General features: G+C 49.0%; 1 protein-coding gene across 3 annotated transcripts in view; it reads left to right on the top strand.

The window, feature by feature from the left end:
* The window catches only part of LOC147124789 (A-kinase anchor protein 2-like), a 289,543-nt gene that overhangs the window by 221,553 nt on the left and 41,338 nt on the right, over positions 1-26,652 (top strand). For all 3 annotated transcript variants that reach the window (XM_085993234.1, XM_085993216.1, XM_085993226.1), the window contains exon 2: positions 20,037-22,590. In XM_085993234.1, coding sequence (XP_085849360.1) covers positions 20,148-22,590 — 2,443 coding nt within the window. In that variant the 5' untranslated portion in view covers positions 20,037-20,147. The remainder of the gene's footprint in view (positions 1-20,036; positions 22,591-26,652) is intronic.

Below are 26,652 nucleotides of genomic sequence, written 5' to 3'. Positions count from 1 at the left end.
GCTTTATCATTCCAAGGAGATGCACCTCGTGAACTTCAGCATTGATGGAGTTTTGGGCACTGATTGCACCAGGTTTTGTTAGAAGTGGACATTTACAATCACGGTTGATCATTTGGCTCCTCTTGTCGAACCACTAATTGAGTATAAATTTAGAACAGTCAAGAGTTACTGTCTGAAATGTAAATTAAGCAATTATGATTCAAGAGCTTTGCTATCAGAGCTTTGACTAGACTCCGACTTTGGAAATGCATTGCCAAGGCACCACACTTCACAAGACGGACTGGCTATCTGTTCAGTGTGTATGCTTTATATTATGCCATATTAAGGAACACCGCTGTTGATACATGGGCTGGATTTTGTGAATGGAGGTGAGTTGGAGGCGGGACTGCTACTTGTGTCAATGTCCCGCCTCCATCCTCACCTGACCATTCAGAGGGATTTGCCCCTGATTGAGCTTGTTAAGCCCGCCCTGCGGGCTCAGCAAGCCAATTAGGGATGAAGTCACTGACATACCACGTCAACGTCAGACGAGCTATCTGTCAAGACTTCTTGAAAGAAGAAATGACAGCGTTTGACAGTTCTGTGAAGCTGTCAAGCACTGACATTCTCTTAAGTTTGATGAGTCTTTGTGGTGAGGACTCAACAAACATTGAAAATTAAATAAATTTCAGATGTCTGACGGATCGGAGGGTCCATCAGCCATTGCCTGAAATTGACAAGGTGGATGTCCGCTCTCCCGATCCAGCGTGGCTAAAGGCTATAGAAGCAAAAAAAGGTAAGTGAATACTTTTTTAAACTAATCACTCACCTTGCATACTTACCACTCCACACTTGCACCCATCACTCGCCTCTACACCTTACTTCCAGGTGCCTCCGACCACCGCAGACCTCCTGCACATCTCCTCCAACCCGGCGGGGTTCTCCGAGGTCGGGAAGCCTTCGCCTGTGAAGGTAAGATGGCCCTAATCCTTTTTTCTGCCTGTTAACTACCTGTTAACAGGCAGTTAAAAGGATTAAAAGCCTTTCCCGCCTCCAGAAGACGGGACCCGAAGCTGCACAACTTCCCGCCTCCTGGTCAAAGGGTACGGAGGCGGGATGGGGGCGGATTTGCCATCCGCCCCCACTTTCTCCGATTTTACGGGCTGTCCTGCCTCCATGCCCGCCTCCTCGGGACTTGGAAAATCCACCCCATGGGGTTTACTGGAGCATGTGATAGTCACATTTACAACTTGGCCTCAATAGATTTAAAGCAAGACATTCACAGCCAATTTACTAGCCCCTGCAGTCATAAAGTCTATTCATTAACTATTACTATACTTCATTATACATCAGACCACTTAGGGACACCAGCTCCCATTTTTGAGAGTATGATTTTAAGGCAGAAGAGTTACTAAAGATATTCTCAGTTTTTAACCAAAATAGCAAAGAAATAAAAACAGAAAATGCTGGAAATACTCAACAGGTCAGGCAACATCTGTGGAGAGCTGGGCACTGGAGAAAGAAAGATTTGCCTTTCTGCAGCTCCTTACATGATCTCGGAACGTTCCAAAGCACTTTACAGCCAATGAAGTACTTTTTGGAAGTTTAGTCACTTTTGTAATGTAGGGAATGTGACAGCCAATTTGCACACAGCAAGATCCCACAAACAGCAATGTGACGAAGCCTGACGTCGGTAGTGGGGAAAATGCTTGAGTCCATTATAAAAGATGTAATAGCAGAGCACTTGGAAAACAGTGACAGGATCGGACAAAGTCAACATGGATTTACAAAAGGTAAATCGTGCTTGACTAATCTACTGGAATTTTTTGAGGATGTAACTGGTAGAATAGATAAGAGAGAACCAGTGGATGTGGTGTATTTGGACTTTCAGAAGGCTTTCGATAAGGTCCCGCATAAGAGATTGGCGTGCAAAGTTAAAGCACATGGGATTGGGGGTAAGGTACTGTCTTGGATAGAGAACTGGTTGGCAGACAGAAAGCAAAGAGTTGGAATAAACAGGTCTTTTTCCAAGTGGCAGGCAGTGACTAGTGGGGTACCGCAGGGATCGGTGTTAGGACCCCAGCAATTCACAATATATATTAATGATCTAGACGAGGGAACTAGATGTAATATCTCCAAGTTTGCAGACGACACAAAGCTGGGTGGGCGTGTGTGCTGTGAGGAGGATGCAGAGAAACTCCAGTATGATTTGGACAGGTTAGGTGATTGGGCAGATGCAGTATAATGTGGATAAATGCAAAGTTATCCACTTTGGTGGCAAAAACAGGAAGGTAGATTATTATCTGAACAGCAATAGATTGGGAGAAGGGGAAGTGCAACAAGGCCTGGGTGTCCTTGTGCACCAGTCGCTGAAGGTAAGCATGCAGGTGCAGCAGGCGGTTAAGAAGGCAAATGGTATGTTGGCCTTCGTAGCAAGAGGGTTTGAGTACAGGAACAAGGATGTCATGCTGCAGTTGTACAGGGCCTTGGTGAGACCACACCTTGAGTATTGTGTGCAATTTTGGTCGCCTTATCTGAGGAAGGATGTTCTTGCCATGGAGGGCGTGCAGCGAAGATTCACCAGACTGATACCTGGGATGACAGAAATGACGTATGAGGAGAGATTGGGTCGATTGGGCTTATACTCGCTGGAGTTTAGAAGAATGAGAGGGGATCTCATTGAAACTTATAAAATTCTAACAGGTCTAGACAGACTAGATGCAGGAAGGATGTTCCCGATGGCGGGGGAGTCCAGAACCAGGGGTCACAGTCTAAAGATAAGGGGTAAGCCATTTAGGACTGAGATGAGGAGAAATTTCTTCACCCAGAGAGTGGTGAACCTGTGGAATTCTCTACCACAGAAGGCAGTTGAGACCAATTCATTAAATATATTCAAGAAGGAGTTAGATATATTTCTTAAGGCTAAAGGGATCAAGGGATATGGGGAGAAGGCAGTGACAGGGTACTGAATTTGGATGATCAGCCATGATCTCATTAAATGGCAGAACAGGCTCAAGGGGCCGAATGGCCTACTCCTGCTCCTATCTTCTATGTTTCTATGTCTATGTTTCTATGACCAGATAATCTGTCAGGGGATTGCTGACTCAGTGCCAAAAAAGAACAGTATTTGAGAACAAGACACATGTTGTGCTGTAAGAACGTCAACAACTTATCCTTAGTGCAAGTGGCTGCATGGTTTAGTGTTACTAGGAGACAGTACTGTGAAGAGATCTCACAGGAAAGGATGTTTTCTTTTGTGCACTGTGAGTAATGAAGATCTCTTTCTTTTAATATAGTCCAGATTGTAACTACCTCCTGTATTTTACTTTTACTGTACATAGAACCGTTGGCTGAAGGGTGGTTTAGTTTGAACGCTAGCTGTGGGCAGAGTTTCAGATCATTGAGCAGTGCTGGAAAGGTAAAATCCCGTGAAGAGTAAATTTGGTGGGAAAAACGATTTGTGAGTGGGTGTGAGTCTGCTACTCTTTGAAGGCGGAGATTCTGTGTGTAGACTAGGGGTGGATTGGATTTTGTTCAGACCAGCGCAATCACGGGAAAATCCAGAAGCATTGCATACCAATTTACCCATTGCCTTCCTGACACCAAATAGAATGTAAATTCCAAACAGATTGTAAGTGCAGTCAATTTTGTGCTCAGAATAATGGCAGAAAGTAATCCATGGTCTGTGGGTTGTCTAATGCCATAACCAATTCAGAGGGATTACCACACTAGCTCATAGTGGCGTCGGTGTCGGAGAGACAGCGAGAGAGAGAGAGACAGCGAGAGAGAGAGAGAGCGACAGCAAGAGAGAGAGAGACAGCGAGAGAGAGAGACAGCGAGAGAGAGAGACAGCGAGAGAGAGAGACAGTGAGAGAGAGAGAGAGACAGCGAGAGAGCGAGAGAGAGAGACAGCGAGAGAGAGAGACAGCGAGAGAGAGAGAGACAGCGAGAGAGAGAGAGACAGCGAGAGAGAGAGAGACAGCGAGAGCGAGAGAGACAGCGAGAGCGAGAGAGAGACAGTGAGAGAGAGAGCGAGAGAGAGAGCGAGACAGCGAGAGAGAGAGAGAGACAGCGAGAGAGAGAGAGAGACAGTGAGAGAAAGAGACAGTGAGAGAGAGAGACAGTGAGAGAGAGAGACAGCAAGAGAGAGAGACAGCGAGAGAGACAGCGAGAGAGAGAGAGAGACAGCGAGAGCGAGAGAGACAGCGAGAGCGAGAGAGAGAGAGACAGCGAGCGAGAGAGACAGCGAGAGAGAGAGAGACAGCGAGAGAGAGAGACAGCGAGAGAGAGTTAACATCGGGTTGCCAATTTTCATTGGATGTATCCATGGCGTTGTCCTCCAGACCTCCCGACTCTGACCACGCCGCCGAGTCCAATGGCCTTTTTTCCCATCTCCAATATTTTTATAACTAACTAGCAGGGGGGGCCCGGCATTGCCAGGGCAGTTTAGAGGGCCGAGCGGTTGACAGCCGGCCGCTGCCGCTCCCCCGCTCTGTGTGTCGGGCCGCGCGGTTGACGGCCGCCCGCTGCCGTTTCCCCGCTCTGTGTCTCGGGCCGAGCGGTTGTGAGGCCCGGCCCGAGTGACCCCAACTCACCTCCTGCTCTGGCGGGCCGACGCAGTCTCGGGCCGCGCGGTTGACGGCCGGCCGCTGTCGCTCTCCCACTGTGACCCCAACTCACCTGCCGCTCCGGCGGGCCGACGCAGCTGCCCCGCTCCCTGTGGAGGAAAAGCAGGGGGAAAAATGGCGGCAAAGTTTTGGGAGGCTGCAGGATTAGGTGCTGCCCAGATTGGTCAACCATCACGTCACTCAATGCTAATGAGCGGTCGGATTGGTCAACTGCTAATGAGTGGATTTTTGAAAGTTTTTTGTATACTGTCGGAACAATTTTTGTCTGACCAAAAAGTAAAAATGCCTATGACACTCCCCTGATCATCACCTTTCTTTTGATATAACATATGCGTAGGTACGCTTTATAACTTTTGAGTGTATAGCGGACAGATGGACAGACAGACAGACGGACAGACAGACGGACGGACCGCTTTATATATATATAGATAGATAGATATAAAGGAAAGTTTTCAAAGAAAATGTAAAGAACACTTTTTTAAAGCAGTTTTACTCCCTGGGTTGCCTGCAGCAGATTAATCTTTAATTCCTGGAGACTCCAGGGCAATTCTGAAAGGTTGGCAACCCTGTGTTAACTCAATCCTGCTTATATCATATAGTATAAGGTTTCCAGCTTGGGTTCCCGGTCTGTCTCTAAGGTAATTCCAGGAAATCTACAAGATTCCTTTCAATTTGTCATCATTTCTCCTGTATCAGTTGGCTTACTATCTCATGATATCTTTATATGAATAAGTTTACTGCAATCACGCCGCTGTTCTCCATTGGGTAGCTCATTTTGTCCTTTGAAAGATGAGATCGGGACACCCCAGGAGTATGACGGTAGTTGCAGGAGGTCCCTGGAAGTCCATCAGTACTTGTAAGGCGTCTGCCCTCCAAAGAAATGTTCAAAACCACTGCGAAACCTTTTATCAAAAGATAAAATAAGTTTGTGTGCATAGATTGGCATCACAATGTGCCTGTTCGCAATATTTCAAAATAAATGTCTGCACTCAAAACCAGAGGACACAGATTTAAGGTCATTGACAAAAGAACCAGAGGGGAGATGAGGAGAATTTTTTTTACTCAGCGAGTTGTTGTGACCTGGAATGCACTACCTGAAAGGGTGGTGGAAGCAGATTCTTTTTTTTATATTCATTCATGGGATTTGGGTGTCGCTGGCAAGACCAGCATTTATTGCCCATCCCTAGTTGCCTTTGAGAAGGTGGTGGTGAGCCGCCTTCTTGAACCGCTGCAGTCCGTGTGGTGAAGGTGCTCCCACAGTGCTGTTCATAATCATAATCAACTTTATTGTCATTGTTAGTGCACAAGTGCAGTACAACGAAATGTAGGCTTGCGGCTCCCGAGAGTGTACATTTAGATTAAGACATTTAAACATTCAACATACATTTGGCTTGTAATACATTAACATAAACATAACCATAATAAAGTGCATTGGCAGATGTGCAGGCTTTAGAGTTTATTTGTGGAGTTCAGTAGGATGACAGCCCTGGGAAAGAAGCTGTTCCTAAATCTGGTCATACGGGTGCAAATGCATCTGTAGCGTCTCCCAGATGGCAGGAGGGCGAACAGACTGTGGCTGGGGTGGGTAGGGTCTTTGATGATGGTCCGTGACCTCCGTAAACAGCGTTTCTGGTATATGTGCTCTATGGTCGGTAGCCGGGTGCCGGTAATGCGTTGGGCAGTTTTGACTACCCGCTGCAGGGCTTTCCGGTCATAGTAGCTACAGCTGCCATACCATACTGTGATACAGTTCGTCAGGGTGCTCTCTATTGTGCAGCGGTAAAAGTTAGAGAGGATCAGGGGTGACAGGTTACATCCCTTCAGCCTCCTTAGGAAATATAGGCGCTGCTGGGCCTTCTTCACCAGAGAGGAGGTATTGAGGGACCAGGAGAGGTCTTCCGTGATGTGGACTCTGAGGAACTTAAAGCTGTCCACCCTTTCCACCACAGCCCCATTGATGTGGATGGGGGTGTGACTTCCGCCTTTAGACTTCCTGAAGTCCACAATGATTTCTTTGGTTTTCTTGATGTTAAGGGCCAGGTTGTTATCGGCGCACCACTTCACGAGATGCTGGACCTCCTCCCTGTAGGCTGACTCATCGTTGTTGGTGATCTGGCCTACTACCGTGGTATCATCCGCAAACTTGATGATGGTGTTGGAACCATGAACAGCCACACAGTCATGGGTGAAGAGGGAGTAGAGGAGGGGGCTCAGCACACATCCTTGTGGGGCCCCCGTGTTCAGGGTCGGGGGGGGAGGTGTGGTTACCTAATTTGACAGACTGGGGTCTGTTTGTTAGGAAGTCCAGGGTCCAGTTGCAGAGGGAAGTGTTCAGGCCAAGAGTGTGGAGTTTGGTGGCCAGCTTGTTGGGGACGATAGTGTTGAATGCTGAGCTGTAGTCTATGAACAGCATTCTGATGTAGGTCTCTTTACCATCTAAGTGGTTCAGTGCAGAGTGTAGAGCAGTTGTGATTGCATCCTCCGTTGATCTGTTTGCACGATAGGCAAACTGGTGTTGGTCAAGAGAGGCGGGAACACTGGCTTTGATGTGAGCCAGGACCAGTCTCTCGAAACACTTCATTATGATGGGTGTGAGTGCGACAGGTCGATAGTCGTTCAGGCACGTCACAGCCGTTTGTTTTGGCACAGGAATAATGGTAGCGGTCTTGAAGCATGTAGGGACTACTGCCTGGGCCAATGACAGATTGAAGATGGCGGTGAAGACATCAGCTAGCTGACCAGCACATTCCTTGAGTACCCGTCCAGGGATGCTATCCGGTCCAGCAGCCTTTCGTGTGTTCACTCCGCGTAGAACACCCCTTATGTCGGAGGTCGACAGAGTGAGCACCTGGTCTTCCGGGGGTGGCAAGGCTTTGGTAGCCGGCTCCCTGTTGTCCCTGTCGAAGCGAGCGTAGAAGTTGTTAAGCTCCTCCAGAAGGGAGGCATCGCTAACCGGGGGGCTGGTGTTTTTGCTCTTGTAGTCAGTGATGGACTGGATGCCTTGCCACATGCGCTGGGGGTCCGAGTTGTTGTGGAAATGATCCTCTATCCGCAGTGTCTGTTTCCTTTTGGCAGTCCTGATACCCTTTTTTAGGTTGGTCCTAGCTGCACTGTAAGCCGTCACGTCGCCAGATTTAAATGCTGCGTCGTGTGCTTTCAACAGCGAGCGGACCTCTCCGTTCATCCAGGGTTTCTGGTTGGGGTATGTCCTGATATTTTTATGGGTTGTGACGACCTCGACGCAACTGTTAATGTAGAATAGCACTGTGGATGCGTATTCCTCGATGTCATTATGGGCAAACATGCCCCAATCAGTGCGTTCGAAGCAATCCTGAAGCTCCGAGACTGCCCCCTCTGGCCATACTTTCACTGATCTCACTGATGTTCTCACTCTTTTGATGAGCGGTTTGTATGCCGGGGCTAGAAACAGGGAGAGGTGGTCAGACTTCCCAAGGTGGGGGCAGGGAATGGCCTTATAAGCATCTACAATGCTCGTGTAGACTTGATCCAGTGTGTTCTCCCCTCTTGTGGGGCAGGAAACATTCTGGTGGAATTTCGGTAGTACAGATTTTAGGTTTATGTGATTGAAGTCCCCCGCGACGATAAAAGCTCCGTCTGGGTGCGCAGTTTGTTGTTCGCTGATGGCCCTGTAGAGGTCCTTCAGTGCTAGTTTGGCATTAGCATGTGGTGGGATGTAGCGTGTGGTAGGAGGTAGGGAGTTGCAGGATTTTGACTCAGCGATGATGAAGGATCAGCGATATACTTCTAAGTCAGGATGGGGAACTTGGAGGTGGTGGTGTTCCCATGCGCCTGCTGCCCTTGTCCTTCTAGGTGGAAGAGGTTGCGGGTTTGGGAGGTGCTACCGAAGAAGCCTTGGCGAGTTGCTGCAGTGCATCTTGTAGATGGTACACACTGCAGCCACGGTACGCCGGTGGTGGTGGGAGTGAATGTTTAAGGTGGTAGACGAGGTGCCAATCAAGCGGACTGCTTTGTCCTGGATGATGTTGAGCTTCTTGAGTGTTGTTGGAGCTGCACTCATCTAGGCAAGTGGAGAGTATTCCATCACACTCCTGACTTGTGCCTTGTAGATGGTAGAAAGGCTTTGGGGAGTCAGGAAGTGAGACACTCGCCGCAGAATACCTAGCCTCTGACCTGCTCTTGTTGCCACAGTATTCATGTGGCTGGTCCAGTTAAGTTTCTGGTCAATGGTGACCCCCAGGATGTTGATGGTGGAAGATTCAGCGGATTCAATAGTAATTTACCAAAGAGAATTTGATAAATACTTTAAGGGGAAAAATTTGCAGGGCTATGGGGAAAGAGCAGTGGAGTGGGACTAATTGGATAGCTCTTTCAAGGAGCTGGCACAGGCACAATGGGCCTCCTTCTGTGCTGTATGATTCTATAAAAATAAATAACATTGGGTCTGTTCCACTGCAAATTAGGAGTGTAAACACGGCAGCTCCACGCAATGTAACTCTAAAGACTGCACTGCTAAACCTAGATTAAAGTGCCAAGACTTGATGTCAGCAAGATATAATAAGCAACGGTCACGCTCCTAATAAGGTCATCCTTGCTGTGGTTCTCTGCCCAGTCGGTTGGTATCCTATCAAAACACATTGATTTTAATGATTAGAAGCAACCATAAATGGCAGTGTGGTCAACTTAGGGGTGTGGGGGAAATGAAACGTGGAGAAAGTGACGTAAAAAAAAAAATCTATCAAAATAAAACATAACCAGCTCTTTAGCCGGGTCTAACAATGCGTGCTGATAAAGCCAAAGATAATGAGCTTAATGACTGCTATAAATAAACACCAGTAACCTCTTCAAGGTGCTGTGCTTTAAGGTTCCGTTTATTTCCCTGCCCCTTCCTCGTTCGGAGTTAGCAAGCTACCTTAACGTATCAGTGATGGGCGGAAGGACATTTGTTATGATGGGGTTCAGGATATTTTACATCAGATTAAACATGGTGTCACGCTCATAGACGACAGCAAGGCTATCCTATGGCATGACGATTACATGGCCTTAATTGCTTTCTGCTACCAGATTTAGATCTTCTCAACAGAAGTGTTGTGTTAACGGTCAAATGTGGCACTAAACCAGTAAAAAGCTCAAGCCAGATTTAGAAAGATATTTCAGTGATTACTATTATACTGAGGTAGAGAGCAAAGTATTCAATCTAGTTCCGTAGCTTGCTGATGAAAATAAAGGCTAATGGAACCAAGGCACCTTCAGGAGTAAAAGGGGCAAATTTAGTAAGGTTCTCCTCTCACACGCAGAAAATGAATGGCAGTCAAGGGCACCATAGGAATATAGGAAGGAACATAGGAACAGTTCCGCTATTCAATAAGATCATGGCTGATCTGTTCCTTAACTCCATCTACTCGCCTTGGTTGTGTAACCCTTGATACCCTTGCGTAAAAAAATCTATCAATCTTAGTTTTGAAATTTTCCATTGACCCCCAGCCTCAACAGCATTTTGAAGGATAGAGTTCCAGATTTCCACTACCCTTTGTGTGAAGAAGTGCTTCCTGACATCACTCCTGAGCAGCCTAGCTCTAATTTTAAGGTTCTGCCCCCTTGTTCTGGACTCCCCCCACCAGAGGAAATAGTTTCTTTCCTTCTCTACCCTATCAATTCCTTTAATCATTTTAAAAACCTCAGTTAGTGATATACCTATCAATTCCTCCAATAAAAGGCGAAGAGTTACGAAGGTGACTAAAGGTTTTTATTGACTAAATAACAGAGCCCACTCTCGTGGGTGATCCGATCCAAGCAGGAGGAATACCAGCCAGTCGCTCACCTTTATACCTGGCCTGGTGGGTGGAGCCAAGGCGGAGTCGGCAGTGGTCATCCCAGGTATAGCAGTGTGGCAAGAGGCGACCTCGTACCGTGATACAATAGTGGTCAGTGATACAGTTATAACGAACAGTGGTGAACAGTGCTAACTACTAACAGTGATACGATAGTGAACGTGGTTTACCACATTCACCCCTTGTTTAGAATTAAGTCCGGCGGGGTGAAGTGTACTACCAATTCTGGTAGGTCAGTCTGTCCGGAGGCTTCGTAAGCCTCTCCGATCGCCGCAGCGGTGGTGTTGCCTTATCCGGTGCTGGTGCCTTATCCGGTGTTGATGCTGGTGTTTGCGTGGTCGGCGAGGGCTCGTGGGGTTCCGGCATGCCGTCTACCTGGGCTGGGGTTGGGGGGGGTGGTGGCGGTGTTTCCAGATCGGCTGAGGGTGCGAGGTCTCGTAGGGAGACAGTGTCCTCCCGCCCGTCTGGGTACGCCACGTAGGCGTACTGGGGGTTGGCGTGCAGGAGGTTCACCCTCTCGACCAGGGGGTCCGTTTTATGGGCCCTCACGTGTTTCCGCAGCCAGACCGGCCCCGGGGCGGTCAGCCAGGTTGGTAGAGTGGTTCCTGGCCGTGCAAAGTAATGACCGGATGGAGTGCAGCGCTGTCGGGAGGACTTCTTGCCAGCGGGAGGTTGGGAGGCCCTTAGACTTTAAGGCTAAGAGGACGGCCTTCCATACCGTCGCGTTCTCTCTTTCCACCTGACCGTTACCTCTGGGGTTGTAGCTGGTGGTCCTGCTTGCTGCAATACCTCTCTCTAGGAGGAATTGCCGGAGTTCCTCGCTCATGAAGGAGGAGCCCCGGTCGCTGTGTATATAGTTCGGGAACCCGAACAAGGCGAAGAGGGCACTCAGGCACTTAATGACCGTGCTACTGGTCATGTCGGGGCAGGGGAAGGCAAAGGGGAAACGGGAGTACTCATCAACGATGTTGAGGAAGTACACATTACGGTCAGAGGACGGGAGGGGCCCCTTAAAGTCGATGCTCAGGCGCTCGAAGGGGCGGGTGGCCTTGATCAGGCTTGCTCGGTCCGGCCTATAGAAGTGCGGTTTGCACTCCGCACAGGTCTGGCAGTTCCTGGTCATGGTCCTGACCTCCTCGATGGAGTAGGTCAGGTTGCGGGCCTTAATGAAATGGTAGAGTCTGGTGACTCCGGGGTGGCAGAGCTGGTCGTGGAGGGTCTGAAGCCTATCGATATGCGCGCTGGCGCATGTCATTCGTGAAAGGGCATCAGGGGATTCGTTCAGCTTGCCTGGCCGGTACAAGATCTCATAATCGTAGGTGGAGAGCTCGATTCTCCATCTCAAAATCTTGTCATTCTTGATTTTGCCCTTCAGCTTGTTATTAAACATGAAAGCCACCGAACGCTGGTCGGTGAGGAGGGTAAATCGTTTGCCTGCCAGGTAGTGCCTCCAGCGCCGTACTGCCTCCACGATCACCTGGGCCTCTTTCTCGACCGACGAATGTCGGATCTCGGGGCCCTGTAGGGTCCTTGAGAAGAAGGCCACTGGCCTCCCCTCCTGGTTTAGGGTGGCGGCTAAGGCGAAGTCGGATGCGTCGCTCTCCACCTGGAAGGGGATGGACTCGTCCACTGCGTGCATCGTGGCCTTGGCTATGTCTCCCTTAATGAGGGAGAAGGCCGCGCACGCCTCCTCCGTGAGGGGGAAGGAAGTGGCTTTCAGGAGGGGTCTGGCTTTGTCCGCGTAATTGGGCACCCATTGGGCATAGTAGGCGAAAAGCCCCAGGGTTCTCCTAAGTGCTTTAGGGCAGTGGGGGAGGGGTAGCTCCATGAGGGGGCGCATTCTTTCTGGGTCGGGGCCGATGATTCCGTTCTCCACTACGCAGCCGAGGATGGCAAGGCGCGTGGTGTTAAACACGCATTTCTCCTTATTGTAGGTGAGGTTCAGCCGTTGGGCCGTACGGAGGAATTTCTCCAGATTCGCGTCATGTTCCTGCCGGTCGCGGCCGCAGATAGTGACGTTATCTAGGTAGGGGAATGTAGCCTGCAGTTCGTTCTGGTCAACCATCTGGTCCATCTCCCTTTGGAAGACCGAGACCCCATTAGTGACACCGAAGGGGACCCTAAGGAAGTGGTATAGGCGCCCATTCGCCTCGAAGGCGGTATACTGGCGGTCCTCAGGGTGGATAGGGAGTTGGTGGTAGGCCGACTTCAGGTCGATGGTCGAGAATACTTTATACTGTGCAATCTGATTGACCATGTCAGATATGCGGGGGAGGGGGTATGCGTCCAGCTGGGTATATCTGTTTATGGTCTGGCTGTAGTCGATGACCAGGCGGTTTTTATCGCCGGTCTTTACGACTACGACCTGGGCACGCCAGGGGCTGCTGCTCCCCTCGATAATGCCCTCTTTCAGGAGGCGCCGCACCTCAGAGCTAATGAAGGCTCTGTCCCCGGCGCTATACCGCCTGCTCTTGGTAGCGACGGGTTTGCAGTCAGGGGTAAGGTTAGCAAACAGAGAGGGTGGCGGGACCTTGAGGGTGGAGAGGCTGCAGGTGTTACGCGGTGGGCGGTTTAACGTTTGCTGGTTGTTGACTGTGAGTGGGGGGAGGGGTCCACCGTATGCTAGGGTTACGCTTTGGAGGTGGGATTGGAAGTCCAGCCCTAGTAGGACGGCAGCGCAGAGATGGGGGAGGACGAGGAGTTTAAAGTTTTTATACTCCGTGCCCTTAACCGACAGGGTCACGACACAGTAGCCGCTGATGTCCGTGGCGTGGGACCTCGATGCCATCGAGATTCGGCTGCGCGTTGGTAGGACAGAGAGGGAGTAGTGGCTCACCGTGTCTGGGTGGATGAAGCTCTCCGTGCTTCCGCTGTCGAACAGGCAGGTCGTGGCGTGGCCGTTCACTTTGATGTCCATCATTGACTTGGACAGATGGTGCGGGCGGGCTTGGTCCAGGGTGACGGAAGCTAGTGTGTAGCTGAGCGAGTCGTTGTCATCTGCGGGCGAGGCGGTCGGGCGTGGTGAGTAAAATGGCGTCTCCCACGAGGTAGGGCAAAATGACGGAGAAGATGGCTGCCCCCGTAGCTCACATGAGGCACTATTGGGGTCGGTTGCCTTAATCAAAGATGGCCGCCCCCATGACTCATGTGTGGGGATGCTGGCCTCAGTTGCCCTAAACAAAGATGGCCACCCCCATGACTCATGTGTGGGGATGCTGGCCTCAGTTGCCCTAAACGAAGATGGCCGCCCCCATAGTTCGCATGCGGCACTGCTGGCCTCTGAGGATCCGCTCCTGCAGGCCTTGGAGAAGTGGCCTTTCTTCAGGCAGGTTTTGCATATGGAGTTCTTGGCTGGGCAGCGCGACCTCGGGTGCTTCTCCTGGCCACAAAAAAAACAGCCGGCGGCCTGATCGCGGATGCCCGATGTCGGGGCCGGTGCCGGGGGTGGCGGGGCCGGTCGGGTCCGGGACGCCGACGCAGAGGTAGGTCCCGGGGGCGGCGCTGGGAAGGGTGCTGTGGTAGGGGTCGGGCCCAAGTCCCAGGGTCGCGAGCAGTACCTGGTGAATGCTTCCTGATCTTGGTGGGCCACTTCCAGGGAGATAGCGAGGGCTTCAGCTTTTTCCATGCTGAGGTCTTTAGCTTCCAGCAGTCTTTGCCGTGAGTACTCGGACCGTAGGCCTTTCAGGAATGCGTCGCGGATATTATCTTCAGTATTTTCGGCTGCCGACACCGATTTAAAGTCACAGTTCCTGGCGAGTGCATATAGCGCCTGTGAGAATTCGGCTACTGATTCTCCTGGCTGTTGCGGCCGTGATCTTAGGAGGTGCCTAGCGTACATGTAGTTTACCGGGGTCCGGTACTTCTGTTTCAGCAGGTTGATGGCGGTCTCGTAGGTAGTCATGTCCTCGATGAGAGTGTATACTCTCGGGCTCAGTTGTGCCTGCAGGACACTTAGTTTGGATGCCTGAGGGACGCTGGATTCTCTCAGGTATGATTCGAAGCAGACCAGCCAGTGTTTAAAGTCTGCGGCTGAGTTTGCTGCTCGTGGGTTCAGGTCCAGGTACGGCGGTCTGAGGGCTCGCAGCCAAGCTGGCTGGTGTGGCTGTGCTCCTGGGAGCTGCGCTGGTGGCTCCTCCGCCGGTTGTGACTCGTTGTCGGACATCATTAAATTTAGTCAATAAAATTGATATACCTATCAATTCCTCCAATAAAAGGCGAAGAGTTACGAAGGTGACTAAAGGTTTTTATTGACTAAATAACAGAGCCCACTCTCGTGGGTGATCCGATCCAAGCAGGAGGAATACCAGCCAGTCGCTCACCTTTATACCTGGCCTGGTGGGTGGAGCCAAGGCGGAGTCGGCAGTGGTCATCCCAGGTATAGCAGTGTGGCAAGAGGCGACCTCGTACCGTGATACAATAGTGGTCAGTGATACAGTTATAACGAACAGTGGTGAACAGTGCTAACTACTAACAGTGATACGATAGTGAACGTGGTTTACCACAGTTAGATCACCCCTTAACCTTCTATACTCGAGGGAATACAAGCCTCGTCTGGGCACAATGGCCTCGTGAATCTCCTCAACAGGAGAGTAACCTCGCTGAATAGTACCCTGTACTATTTAATCCCCTGTCAGAGACTTCCAGAATGATGATCACGCTTGGGAAATTGTCAGGGAGAAATGGAGTGGGGGCGTGATTTTTTCTGTTCATTACGTGTAGCAAAATAGTAAATGTAATCTTTATACTTGTATTAAAGATTGTGCTAAAACTGGTGAACATAGGAAATACCCTCCCCCCCCCACCATGTTTGCCATAACCCTCATCGAAACAAACTAAAAAAAAATAGTGTTTATCTTTTTTTGAAAGGTGTATCCCAACACCTGAGAATTTCCAGTGAGGAGTAAGAAAGAAAGGCTTGCATTTATACAGCTCCTTTCACAACCTCAGGACATCCCAAAGCGCTTTACAGCCAATGAAGTACACTAGAAGTGCAGTCAGCATATTGTAATGTAGGAATTGTGGCAGGCAATTTGTGCATAGCAAGCTCCCACAAGCAGCAATAAGATAGTGACCAGATGATGTTTTTAGTGATGTTGATTGAGGGATAAATATTGGCCAAGGACACCGGGGAGAACTCCCCTGCTCTTCTTCGAAATAGTGCCATAGGATTTTTTTTGGGCCATAGAAGTTTTTATGTCCACCTGAGACGGCAGACGGGGCCTCAGTTTACCGCCTCATCCGAAGGATGGCACCTTCGAAATAGTGATAAATTTCATGCATGTCGACCATTGATTTTAGAAACGGCCAGTTTGCTGTGTGTGTGGCTGGTTTTGTCTGTAGATTTAGATTAGATTGCCATAGATTCATGCAGCAAGGTACAGCGGTAACTATTTTAAAGTTGTGTGAAATCAGTCCTTTTACTGGGCAAATGAATGGTTTAGTCTCCTTCAGTTAACTTGCTTTGGACAAACTGGGCGACGCATGCACACCCAATGGTGATGTCAACTGCACCCAATACCAGTGAGTTCTTGAGCAATGTCATCAGCATTGCTGTGAGGAGGGGCTGACCCAGTGAGAGGGAAAGTCAAAGGAGCAAGTTGTCACTGAGCTGCTCTTGTACACTTCCTACTGGCTGGCTTGGCTCGAAAGTTCTCTGAGTAACACCCAATCAGTCAGAGGCAACACAATCAACTGTGCAGACGTCAAGCACAACCCTTTCGGAGTTTACCTTTCGAAGAAAGCACAGGGTTAAAATTTACACCTCCCCTCCCTGAACTCTGCACCACCTCCCCTGTTGGTATTTTTAAAGTTCTATGACAAGCAAGCACTTTTAAAATTCTCATCCTTGTTTCCAAATCCCTCCATGGCCTTGCCCCTCCCTATCTCTGTAACCTCCTCCAGCCCCACAACCCTCTGGGATATCTGCACTCCTCCAATTCTGGGCTCTTGAGCATCCCCGATTTTAATCGCTCCACCATTAGCGGCTGTGCCTTCAGCTGCCTAGGCCCTAAGCTCTGGAATTCCCTCCCTAAACCTCTCTGCCTCTCTATCACTCTTTCCTCCTTTAAGACACTCCTTAAAACCTACCTCTTTGACCAAGCTTTCTGCCTTAATATCTCCTTATGTGGCTTGGTGTCAAATTTTGTTTGATAACGCTGCTGTAAAGCGCCTTGGGTCATTTTACTACGTTAAAGGTGCTATATAAATGCAAGTTGTTGCTGTTGTTGTTATCTTGAGATTGACCTACAATTATAGATCCATAGACTAGGGTTGCCAACCCTCCAGGATTGTCCTGGAGATTCCAAGAATTAGAGACTATTCTCCAGGATACTGCTGCGAGCAACCCAGGAGAAAAATCAGAGGGACAGTATAAATTGTGGGCTTTTTTCATTTTCTTTGAACACTTTTGGTTATTAGTTATAAAAATATCAGACATGGGGGGGAAAAAAGGCTGTTTGACTGACAGTTAAGAATCATCCAATTGGTTAATGAAGAGTCTGTTCGCTGTCCGACTGGTGTGGCAATGTCTCTATTGTTGGGTTTGTCAGGCGGCCAATGGCGGAGTTTAAAGGCCGGTTGGAGGTGGCAGGTCATGTGACAACATCGCCAGGAATATGTCCAACCAGAGTTAGCAACCCTACCATGGACAGTCCATATCATCCCACCCCAACCTTGCCATCAGCATCAGTGATTGTGAGGTACAATATCTGCAGAAGGGCTCCCCACACCCACTGCAGTGTAATGGAGGAATACAAGCGGCTGTTCACCATGGAGATCTACAAAATAAGTTAATTAATACAAAGAACTGGGGGACATCCAGTAGGAAGTACTTAACCATCATAATGCTTGCTCCCAACTACACCCTTAAAATTACCTCACCACACTTGACTACATTACAACAGTGACTACACTTCAAAAGTACGTAATTGGCTGTAAAGTGCTTTGGAATGTGCTGAGGCTGTGAAAGGTGCTGTATAAATGAAAGTCATTCTTTCTTTCTTTGAAACCTTGCACTGTGAAGTACGCAGGACACAGCTTTGTGCCACAATCCCCCTGTAGGGATGCGCTGAGAGCCCCTGGGATGGAAAACTGAGAGGGAGAGTTATCACTGGGCTGTTCTTGCACACTTCCTCGGGTCTGCTTTGATGGGGCATAAGTTGAGGCCCGAGAACTGGCGCACATCCTCCCCTCAGCCGCCCCCCAATTATACCTGCATGGCCTGGTGGTGCCCTGGAGAAAGGGGGGTGCAACTTGAAAAAGAGCAGTATTGTACCGCAACAGAACAGTTTTGTTTTAACTCCATAACAGATTCTTTTTGAACCGCCCTAATTCCAAACAACAGGCTAAACTCATTACAGCATAAGCTATCTCCATTTTATCTCCTCCTTCGTCCTATTTTTAGTTTTCTCATCGCCCACTTTCCACTCTTTTTTATGCTTTAAATGTCAATGATTCAGCACAGAAGGAGGCCATTCGGCCCATCGTGCCTGTGCCAGAAACATGCAGCGAAGGAGTGAGCAAAATAAATTATGGTTTCCATAAGATGACATTGTGATCAGGTTGTGGGATCATTTTGCCCTGCCGAAGGAAGTGTCGAATCAGTGCTTACCTCCTTGGCTTGGATTATCACTTCAGTGCCTCTGCAAATAGATTTGTTTAATTGTCAAATGGCCATAATCGAACGTTCTCCAGTAATCCGAGTGTAGCTAGTACTCTTGTAGTACCAGATCACACAAACTGGTGCAAGTGATGTGTGGTACACCGTGTCTGCCTAGTAATAAACTGTTTGTCGCCATTAGGTTGAATGACTGTGCACAGTTCTGTTTTGATACAACATGCGTCATTACTAAAGGAATAACCGACAACTTGTCTTTATATAGCACCTTTAATGTAGTAAAACGTCACGAGGCGCTTCACAGGAGCTTTAGCAGACAAAATGTGGCACAGAGCCACGTAAGAAGACATTAGGACAGGTGACCAAAAGTTCGTCAAAGAGGTAATCAGTTTTAAGGAGTGTCTTAAAGGAGGAGACAAAGGCGGAGAGGTTTCGGGAGGGAGTTCCAGTGTTTAGGGCCTTAGACAGCTGAATGCACGACTGCCAATGGTAGAGCGATGAAAATCAGGGATGCGCAAGAGGCCAGAATTGGAGGAGCGCAGAGATCTTGGACTGATTCAGAGTGAGGTCAGCAGGGTATCCGAGACCTTGGTGAACGATGGGACCAACAGGTCATATCTTTAACCAATAACAGTTAAGGATTGAGAAAGAAACAGAGGAAAGATAGAGAAGGAGTGTGAATTAGAGTCAAATCAGGTGTAGAAAGAAGAGAGAAAAGATTAGATTGAGAGAAAAGAGAGAGAAAGGAAAAGTAAGAATAAAACAAAATAATTCTAATTTTAATAATCTCTTAGGACAATTTATTACCTGCAGGAATGAGACTCTTCCAGTTTCAATTGTTCCCTTTTTGCACCAGAGAGGTTGAGTGGCATTGTAGGAGCATAAATCTCCTCATTAAAAGGGTCCTTACGCTGTTAAGTACCAGCCCTAACTCTCTGTGACAAGTTTAATTATTGGTAATTAATGTGCAATTGCAGCAATTTCTTAAAACTCACGGGGAGGTTGAGGATGAGCTGCCGTTTTTGCGACTTGTGGCGATTCGCAACTTGGAAAATTGAGAGGAAGAGTTATCACTGGGCTGTTCTTGCACACTTCCTCGGGTCTGCTTTGATGGGGCATAAGTTGAGGCCCGAGAACTGACACACATCTTCCCCCCCAACAGCCCCCCAATTTTACCTGCATGGTCCAGTGGTGCCCTGGAGAAAGGGGGGTGCAATTTGAAAAAGAGCAGTATTGTATCGCAACAGAACAGTTTTGTTTTAACTCCATAACAGATTCTTTTTGAACCGCCCTAATTCCATACAACAGGCTAAACTCATTACAGCATAAGCTATCTCATTTTATCTCCTTCTTCATCCTATTTTTAGTTTTCTCACCGCCCACTGCAACTTGTGACGATTCGCAACTCAAGGTATCTCTTCCTCGTCAAAGTTGCTGGATGATTTACACATTAAGAGCAGTGAGCGCCATTAAACACACCATTATTTTGTCAGCAAATTTGGTCCATAATAGTATGCTGATATCAAGTCAAAATGACTCAGGACACAATGCCCTCAATTACATGACTGTCTAGTTCCTAGTTCTTGTCTAGTGCCCAAGGATACTTGACCTAAAGGAAGACGGGTCTTTCTTTGTTTGGAGGGCGCGCCTCTTTCTAAATCCTTTGGGCTGGAAAACATCAACCCTCAAAAGGCAACCACTGGTGTTTGGGTATAGGAGCAGAAATGTTGCACTTGTGTATGTTACTGCCCTGTATTAGTTCTTCAACATATTGGGAATTTTTTTTTAAGTATGTTGTTTTCTTTTATCTCTGTCCTATCCAAAGAAAACATAATTATAGGACCCTGCCGGTTTAATCAAAACTGCTAGAAATCGCATTCTGAATAAGTACGAATAGCCTTAATGAAAGGCACGATTAGAACTGACCGTATTTTTCATACTGTTAAGCTGCTCGGAAATCTGAGGCTCTTATTCTCATGGCTATCTCCCTTTTACTTTCTGCAGAAACCTTCTCCCAGCCTCCTGGAGGATGATACTGAGCTGAAGAAGGAAAAGAGCAGAAAAAGAACTGTCTCACCAAATCCCGTTCATCTGTCTCCTGGACAAGAGAGAAGAATGGAAATAGACGGCCAGCTTCATGGTCCAAAGAATGTTAGTGCAGTGACCGTCACGGTCTCGGAATCTGCTGTTGCAGACGGTCAGCTGAATCACTTTGTTGCTAAAGGCCACAATGGCATTCAGAGCCGGCATGAATCATTGGACAGCGATGTCGCAAAGGAGATCAGGTATCTCGACGAGGTCTTGGAAGCAAACTGCTGCGATTCCATTCTGGAGAATGGATCGAATGTACTACCTTCTCCCGAGCCAAGTGCAATTATGGTGGACGGGCAAAGTCCACCTGTTTCCATGACATCAGATGCTCCGATCTCACCCGCCAATTATGTCATAACTGTTGTGAGAAAAGAACCGCCTTTGGTGGGGCAGCAGACCACTGGTGACGTGAAGAAGGATGAGATTAAGTTGAATGGTCATTCTCCAGGTACCACCGTGGTAGAACCTGTTCCCGATCAGAACAATGTGATAAGAGAACAGCAGCAGGTGGCAAGTTCCAGAAGGTCCTCCAAGGATGGTGAAACAGCCATCATCCCTTTGAAGAAAGAAGCCAAATTTGAGCTCCGAGCCTATCATGAGGACAAAAAGCCCTCCAAACTTTTTGTGGATGACGATAAAAACGAAGCCTATAAGATTAAGAAAACTAGAGCGTCCGATGAAATAGCAGAACTTGAAAGAGCGAGACGGGAAGTAATTAAAAGCCAGGTGGTAAAGAAAAATCCTAGTATTGCAGAGAAATGGAAGCCACCACAAGAGAAGTCCATTGAGGACCAGCTGGACCCAGATAAGTTAGAATCCCACAAGAAATATGCAGAACGAAAGCAGAAGAAACAGGGTGGAGGTCTGTCCCCAGTTTCTCCAAAGCAGAAAGCCCATGTTTTTGTAACACCGGAGCCCATCAATGTAAACAGAGAAGATGTTGTCACAGAACAAATAGATTTTTCCACAGCGAGGAAACAGTTCTTAAAGATGGAGAACACATCCGAGCCCAGTGCTCAGCACAGCCAAAAGCGACCGGTCACCACTAAAGGGGCTTCCGTAAGGCCGGTATTAAAGATGTCAGAGGCACCTAAAAAGGAAAAGAATGTGGCTTTGGTCGCAGTGACTGAGCCGACTGAGTTCCAAGGACAGACGGTCCATATCGGGTCCAGTGAAGTGTCTGTTGTCAAAGCTTCCAAAGTCAGCTTCGTGCCTGAAGGAGGACAAGATGCCGAAATCCAGGGCACTCCCCCATCACCACAAGCTGTGCAGCAGAGAGAAGTATCAGGCATAGGGCAACCTCTACAAGTATCTCCTGACCAATTTATCAGTGACAGCATGAAACACGAGATGGTCAGCAAGGTCTATGTGGACGATGAAGGGTTTACCCGGGTCAGGGCGGTTTTGACGGTACTAAATGAAGATGGTGACAATGACCTTTCAAACCATTATTTTAAATGCGTCAGTCTTCCTTCCACTACAGAAGAACTGGATTCTGGTTTGGATGAGTTGTCCCTTCGATCCCAAGATACCACAATGATGGAAACTCTTTCCAATGACTTCAGTATTGATAATGTGAGTGATAGTGGTGCTTCAAATGAGACAATGAACGTTTCCCTGGACTACTCGCTGGGTGGATCTCAAGAGTTTTCCCAGCCGCAAACACCCCAAGCATTAACGCCCGTCGACAGGGAAAGAGATGAAAGCTCTTACAAGAAAGAAGGAATCTTGACCTCACTCAGTGATGATGACTTGTACAAGCAAACATATTCGCTGCTGTCAGATACAGAGACAGAGCTGCACTATCAAGCAGAAATGGTGGTGCAGAATGCAATTCAACTTGCGCTTGCACAGCAAAACCATACAGGCACTAGGACAGGCGACGGTAGTCAAACTGCGTCACAGCAGCAAACAGCGTTGGGCAAGGAGCGAGCGGGCATTGATCCTGTGCCTCTGTCGAAATCCCAGAAGGTAGTGTCAGAGCCTTTACAAACACCACCACCTCCAGTGCAGGAGCAGCGACCCCCCGTGCCAAAGAGTTCAGCAGATGTCGAAGCGGAGCACCGCAGGGGGGACTGCTTCCAGTTTCCTGCACCGGCAGAGCCGGCTAGACAGTGCAGCACCGCAGACATCGCCAGCGCCGGTTCGCATCCTTCCTTGTACAGGCCGGAATTCAGCCCTTTCAGCGACAGTGCCAACTACCTGGAGCCAACGGACTATTCCCGAAACAACGTCTTTGTCAGCCACTCGCAGGAGCCGGAGGTCATCGCCCAGACCGGGCCGTTTAAACTGCGTTCCCGCAAGCAGAAGACCCTGTCGATGATCGAGCAGGAGATCAGAGCAGCCCAAGATCGAGAAGACGAGCTGCGGCGCCAGAGGGAGGTCCGAAGAACTGTGCAGAGCCCCACCAAAATCAACCAGCCTCTGCTGCCGACGCCAGCCTGCTCCTCCAGAACAACCGCCCCTGGTAAGATCCTGTAACCCTTTGCAGATATGGCACACCATCATCAGGTGAGGCAGGGTCGAGATACTTGGCGTGGACTACATCCTTGATTCAACTTCATGAGCCTAACCATTGGGGAAACATATCTGGGTTTGGGAAGTGAACTCATTTCAACTTTGTTTCAGAGAATATTAAGAACAGAAATTGCAGGGCTATTGGGGAAAGAGCAGGGGAGTGAGGTGGTGGTGGGAGTGGGACTAATTGGATAGCTCTTTTAAAGAGCTGGCATGAGCACAATGGGCCGAATGGCCTCTTTCTGTGCTGTATGATTCTATGAATTACATTGAATTACAGCACAGGAACAGGCCATTCGGCTCAACTGGTCCATGCTGGTGTTTATGCTCCACACGAGACTCCTCCCACCCCTCTCTATCTCACCCTATCAGCATAACCTTCTATTCCTTTCTCCCTCATATGTTTATCTAGCTTCCCCTTAAATGCATCTCTGCTATTCACCTCAACCACTCCATGTGGTAGCGAGTTCCACATTCTTACCACTCTCTGGTAAAGAAGTTTCTCCTGAATTCTCTATTGGATTTATTAGTGACTATCTAATATTTATGACCCCTAGTTTTGTTCTCCCCCACACAAGTGGAAACATCTTCTCTACCCTATCAAACCCCTTTCAAAGTATTAAAGATCTCTATCAGATCACCCCTCAGCCTTCTCTTTTCTAGAGAAAAACGAGAGTATGCACTAGAAAAGTACTGGCCCAAAAATGCGCATCCGATCCAGCAAACTCCTGCCATAACTTCGATGGGAGTCCACTGGAGCAATCATAAACTAGGCCTTGACCCATCTATGCTGAAGCACCGCTTTGCACTCAGGATTCTCTGGCGAGTGGGTCAATAAGCAGAGGGCATGGATTTAAAATCATTGGCAAAAGATCTAGAGGAGGGATGAGGAGAAATTTTTCCTTGTTGGGATCTGGGACGTTCTCCCTGAAAAGGTGGTAGAAGCTGATTCCATGAATAATATGAAAAGAGAGTTGTCCGGTACTCGAGGATGAGAAACTTCCAGGGTTACGGACAAAAAGCGGGGATGTGGGACTAAACACGACTGCTCTTTCAAAGAGCCAACACAGGCACGATGGGCCGAATGGCCTCCTTCTGTGCTGTAAGTTTCTGGGATTCTGGGATGGCTTTAAAGGGATGGCCCTGTTGGCTGCCCTTCCCAGGCTATTCGACGTAAGATGCCTTACCAGCTGAACCACCTCAGAATCCAGGCCTGATACAAGCCTGGACCTTCCTCCCCTGAGGATCTTAATTTTTAAAGAGACATATTTTGTAACAGAGCTGCGGAAACAGTTGCATGTTTCTTCCGGGGGAGTGGGTGGGGGGGAGGGGGTGCGCAGGTGGACTGGGGACGCTGGACTTTCCAACTTCTTTGGTTGGGGGGGGAGGTGCCCCCCGAGACCACTGAAGGCATTTACATGGTGGGACCTTAACCCTGACCCCGTGAACTTTGGTGATATCCGAGGCTGACAAATCTCGACACGTGCCACCCCGTGGATTTTCAGGGCCATATGTCTGCAGCCACTGTTCCATATAGAATCAATGGATGATACAGCACAGACGGAGCCCAATCGGCCCATCGTGCCTGTGCCGGCTCTTTGAAAGAGCTCTCCAATTAGTCTCACTCCCCTAGCTCTTCCTCCATACCCTGCAAATTTCTCCTTTTCAAGTATTTATCCAGTTCCCTTTTGAAAGTTACTATTGAATCTGCTTCCACCGCCCTTTCAGGCAGTGCATTCCAGATCACCATAACTCGCTGCGTAAAAAATATTCTCCTCATCTCCCCCCTGATTCTTGTGCCAATTACCTTAAATCTGTGTCCTCTGGTTACCGACCCTCCTGCCAGTGGTTACCGACCCTCCTGCCAGTGGTTACCGACCCTCCTGCCAGTGGTTACCGACCCTCCTGCCAGTGGTTACCTACCCTCCTGCCAGTGGTTACCGACCCTCCTGCCAGTGGTTACCGACCCTCCTGCCAGTGGTTACCGACCCTCCTGCCAGTGGTTACCGACCCTCCTGCCAGTGGTTACCGACCCTCCTGCCAGTGGTTACCGACCCTCCTGCCAGTGGTTACCGACCCTCCTGCCAGTGGTTACCGACCCTCCTGCCAGTGGTTACCGACCCTCCTGCCAGTGGTTACCGACCCTCCTGCCAGTGGTTACCGACCCTCCTGCCTCTGGTTACCGACCCTCCTGCCAGTGGTTACCGACCCTCCTGCCAGTGGTTACCGACCCTCCTGCCAGTGGTTACCGACCCTCCTGCCAGTGGTTACCGACCCTCCTGCCAGTGGTTACCTACCCTCCTGCCAGTGGTTACCGACCCTCCTGCCAGTGGTTACCGACCCTCCTATCAGTGGTTACCGGCCCTCCTGCCAGTGGTTACCGACCCTCCTGCCTCTGGTTACCGACCCTCCTGCCAGTGGTTACCGACCCTCCTGCCAGTGGTTACCGACCCTCCTGCCAGTGGTTACCGACCCTCCTGCCAGTGGTTACCGACGCTCCTGCCTCTGGTTACCGACCCTCCTGCCTCTGGTTACCAGCCCTCCTGCCAGTGGTTACCGGCCCTCCTGCCAGTGGTTACCGGCCCTCCTGCCTCTGGTTACCGACCCTCCTGCCTCTGGTTACCGGCCCTCCTGCCTCTGGTTACCGGCCCTCCTGCCAGTGGTTACCGATCTTCCTGCCTCTGGTTACCGGCCCTCCTGCCTCTGGTTACCGGCCCTCCTGCCAGTGGTTACCGACCCTCCTGCCTCTGGTTACCGGCCCTCCTGCCAGTGGTTACCGATCTTCCTGCCTCTGGTTACCGGCCCTCCTGCCTCTGGTTACCGGCCCTCCTGCCAGTGGTTACCGACCCTCCTGCCAGTGGTTACCGACCCTCCTGCCAGTGGTTACCGGCCCTCTCTATCTACTCTATCAAAACCCCTCAATTTTGAACATCATACGTGTTAAATCCCATCAACTGTAAAAGATATACTGAAAATAATCTTATCTATGCCTTAAAATAAGGTAAGTCACGAACCCCGGTCACAGATCATTATCCATGTGGCAGTAATAATGCGGCAGGAAGCTTTTACGTTCTGATAACATGATAACGTGATCAAAGGATGGCAGTGAAAAAACAGTATTTTCCACATTTTGTACTATTTGATTCAATGCTTTCCCTGTCAGCTGTGGCTCAGTAGGTCGCCCTCTCGCCTCTGAGTCAGAAAGTTGTGGGTTCCAGTCCCACTCCAGAGTCTTCAGCACCAAATCTAGGCTGATACCCTAGTGCAGTGCTGAGGGAGTGCTGCACTGTTGGAGGTGCTGTCTTTCTGCCCCTCAAGCCTGTCCCGCCATTCAGTGAGATCGTGACTGATCTGTATCTCAACTCTATTTACCTGCCTTGGTTCCATGTCCTTATCTGACAAAAATCGATCAATCTCTGTGCTCCTCCAATTCTGGCCTCTTGCGCATCCCTGATTTTCTTCGGTCCACCATTGGCGACTGGCCCAAAGCTCTGGAATTCCCTCGCTAAATATCTCCGTCTCTCTACCTCTCCTCCTTGAAGACGCTCCTTAAAACCTACCTCTTTGAACAAGCTTTTGCTCACCTGCCCTAATATCTCCTTGTGTGGCTGGGTATCAAATTTTGTTTGATAATCGCTCCTCTGAAGAGCATTGGGACATTTTATTAAAGGCTCTATATAAATGCAAGTTGTTGTTGTTGTTATAGTTTTGACATTTTCAATTGACCCCCAGCCTCAACAGCTTTCTGGGGGAGAGAGTTCCAGATTTCCACTCCCCTTTGTGTGAAGAAGTGCTTCCTGACATCACCTCTGAATGGTCTGGCTCTAATTTTAAGGTTCTGCCCCCTTATTCTGGACTTCCTCACCAGAGGAAATAGTTTCCCTCTACCCTATCAAATCCTTTAATCATCTTAAACACATCGATTTAATCATCCCTTAATATTCTATAGTCAAGGGTTATACAAGCCTAGTCTATTTTCTGTATGGAATTGCCACTGATATTTGGGTCAAAG

This window comes from Somniosus microcephalus, chromosome 1 (genome assembly GCF_052327205.1).
Source record: "Somniosus microcephalus isolate GS21.2 chromosome 1, FLI_Smic_1.0, whole genome shotgun sequence".
Lineage (NCBI taxonomy): Eukaryota > Metazoa > Chordata > Chondrichthyes > Squaliformes > Somniosidae > Somniosus > Somniosus microcephalus.
This window is presented reverse-complemented; position numbering and strand designations above follow the sequence as displayed.